General features: G+C 37.4%; 1 protein-coding gene across 6 annotated transcripts in view; it reads left to right on the forward strand.

Annotated features, from left to right (window-relative positions):
* Positions 1-1,744, forward strand: part of NOP58 (NOP58 ribonucleoprotein) — a 27,800-nt gene extending 26,056 nt beyond the window's left edge. For all 6 annotated transcript variants that reach the window (XM_005858235.2, XM_014528858.1, XM_014528853.1 and 3 more), the window contains 2 exons: positions 1,044-1,201; positions 1,464-1,744. In XM_005858235.2, the coding sequence (XP_005858297.1) occupies positions 1,044-1,201; positions 1,464-1,514 (209 nt within the window). In that variant the 3' untranslated portion in view covers positions 1,515-1,744. The remainder of the gene's footprint in view (positions 1-1,043; positions 1,202-1,463) is intronic.
* The last annotated feature ends 1,141 nt before the right edge of the window (positions 1,745-2,885 follow it).

Below are 2,885 nucleotides of genomic sequence, written 5' to 3' on the forward strand. Positions count from 1 at the left end.
GTGGTGGTGGTTGGTTGGTTTGTTTTTGTTAATCCTCACCCAAAGATTTTTTTCCCATTGATTTTTTTAGAGGGAGTGGAGGGGCGGGGCAGAGAGATAGTGAGAGAGACACATCAATTGGTTGCATCTCACAAGACCCCTACTGGGGCTGGGGATCCGATCTGCAACCCAGGCATGTACCCTTGACCGGAAATCAACCTGAGACTTGGGTACACAGGCCGACACTCTAACCACTGGACAACACCAACCAGGGCAAGATTCATTCATTATTCATTTCCTTACTTCTGTTAGGTGTTTGCTTAACTTCTGTGTAAATGTCCACATGCATCACCTTCCTCAGTGTTCCTCTTCCTACTTTCTTTTGTTATTTATTTATTTGATCCCCACCCAAGGATATGTTTATTGATTTTAGAGAGAGAAACATCAATCCGTTGCCTTCCACACACACCCCAACCAGGGATCAAACTTGGAACCTTTTTGTTGCTTGGGACAATCAGTGCTCCAACCGAGTCACACCCACTAGGCCCTTCCTGCTTTATTTTTATCCTTTGCACTGATTCTGTGTAAAAAGGCTGTCCTGATGATAGCTACCTATTACTGAATCTTCCTTCTAATGTGTTAAGTATTTTACATCCTAGTAGTCCATTGAGATGTGCATTGCTGCACTTTATAGATGAGGAAATTGAGTTGACAGAAGTTAAATGACTCACTCAGGGCCACTGCTCAGGTTGAATTAATGCATGTTTTAACTCCATAGCACAAACTCTTAATCATTTCTGATGTGATTCACTATTTTCCCAAAAACAGTGGATTTGCAGATGAGATGATCTGTCTTAATTCTAATTTCTGTGCATAGCTGCATGATCAAGGGTAATTTACTTATCTCTGAGCTTTGTATCATTTGTAAAGTTAGTGGTATTGCACTAGGTAAGTGTTAGTAAACTCTGGATGAATGACAGGAGGAGACTAAGATTCAAAAGGTTTGGGGGGACTCAGGTCTGATACCATGTTAACTGTTATATCTTTATATTTACCCTATTCAGTTGAAGTAGAAGAGCAAGAAGAAGAGGATGAAGAAGGAGTGCTAATGGTGGAAGAACAGGAGACATCTGTGAAGAAGAAGAAGAAAAAGGATAAGAAGAAACACATTAAGGAAGAACCGCTTTCTGAGGAAGAACCATGCACCAGCACAGCGGTTCCTGTATGTTTGTTTTTGATTACTAATACTATAAAAGATTATTTCTCAAAATTAGACTCACTACAAAATGGATTTGCTTTGAGTAAGGGAGAGAATATGAGCTACTACAGATAGCTTTCTTAGAGATGATTCTTATATTTTAAAATGTTAATCTCGCTTAAATTTATTTTTAAGAGAAATAGATCTACTTTGCTATGTATGAGGAAAAATTTATTACCCATACATTTACAACTCTTTCAAAAGCATTCTTGTTGGTTATTTTCAGAGTCCAGAGAAAAAGAAGAAAAAGAAGAAGAAGAAAGGTAATGAGGACTAATGGAAAGGAATCACAGTTGGATCACCTGGATACATCGTGCTTAAGATTCAGTCAAGAGTATGCCAGAGATGCTCCCTAAGATAATCGAGGAGGAACAGAGGTTTAGTGAAACAAAGTGGTTACTCATCTATAGCTTTTCAAACCTACTTGTGTCTTGACATCAACTCTGTTAACTTTATTATGTCATTATTTTTAGTCTTTGTAATACAAATAAAAATATTTTCTTGGTATTTTGAGGCAGTTCTGTGATCTCTATTTTAGGTAGAGAACCTTTGGCCCTTCCTATATTTTATTTGGTGTTTGATGGTTACTGTTTTTGATAAGCATATCTGAAAAGTGAGAGCTGTGAATCATTCATTTGAAACAGCCTTTTGTAAGGCAGTGATTAGATGGACCAATTTAAGAATCTCTGTTTCTCTCGTTCTTTTGGACTTTCATTTTTTTCCTTTTCTGCTATCTTTCTGCCTCTGAATTTATTTAAATAAAGCTGGGTTTTGTGTTAAAAATTTTTAAATTAGGTGAGCAAAAATATTGGGCATCTCTTCAGAAAGAAAGAAATCATGTTCCTAATTTTATTTACTTACTTGCAATTCCAAAAGATAAACAAAATAATTCTTTTTCTTTTTTAAAAACAAAACAAAACATTTTTATTGATTTCAGAGAGAAAGGGAGAGAGATAGAAACACCAATGATGAGAGAGAATCATTGATCAGCTGCCTCCTGCATACCCTACACTGGGGATCGAGCCTGCAAACTGGGCATATGCCCTTTACCGGAATTGAACCTGGGACCCTTCAGTCCACAGGTCGATGCTCTGTCCACTGAGCCAAACCAATTAGGGCACAAAATAATTCTTAATGTAGGCCCTGAATTGTTTCTAAAGTAATCTAAAGGGACTTTTTATAAAGGGTAATACAGACTCATTTTATTAAGAAAGGGGGGTAAAGGGAAAAACAAGCTGAGCAAAAATAATGTTAGTAGGTGTGAGGTATAAACCAGGACATAGAACACCAAAGAGAAATCTTTATTTCTAAAAGATGGTCTTTAATATGTGAACAGCAGCCTGGTTGACAGCCATGTATTATCATGACAGTCACAACTCTCATAGGATTGTTACGTCTTGCATCTCTGTGTATGCCATGGACATCATCCTAAAACCCAATTCAACAAAAGCATTCAAGGGGTTGGGCTAGTTAGAATGATTATATCTTTGAGTTACACCTCCACCGCCTTTTTTTTTTTTTTTTTTTTTTTAATCCTTACATGATATATTTGACTGATTTTGAGAGAGAGAGAAACATCAATTGGTATGCGTTCTGGCCAGGGATCGAACCTGCCACCTTTTAGTGTATGGGACAGTGCTCCACCCAA

Source organism: Myotis brandtii, unplaced genomic scaffold (assembly GCF_000412655.1).
Source record: "Myotis brandtii unplaced genomic scaffold, ASM41265v1 scaffold1162, whole genome shotgun sequence".
NCBI classification, from domain to species: Eukaryota; Metazoa; Chordata; class Mammalia; order Chiroptera; family Vespertilionidae; genus Myotis; species Myotis brandtii.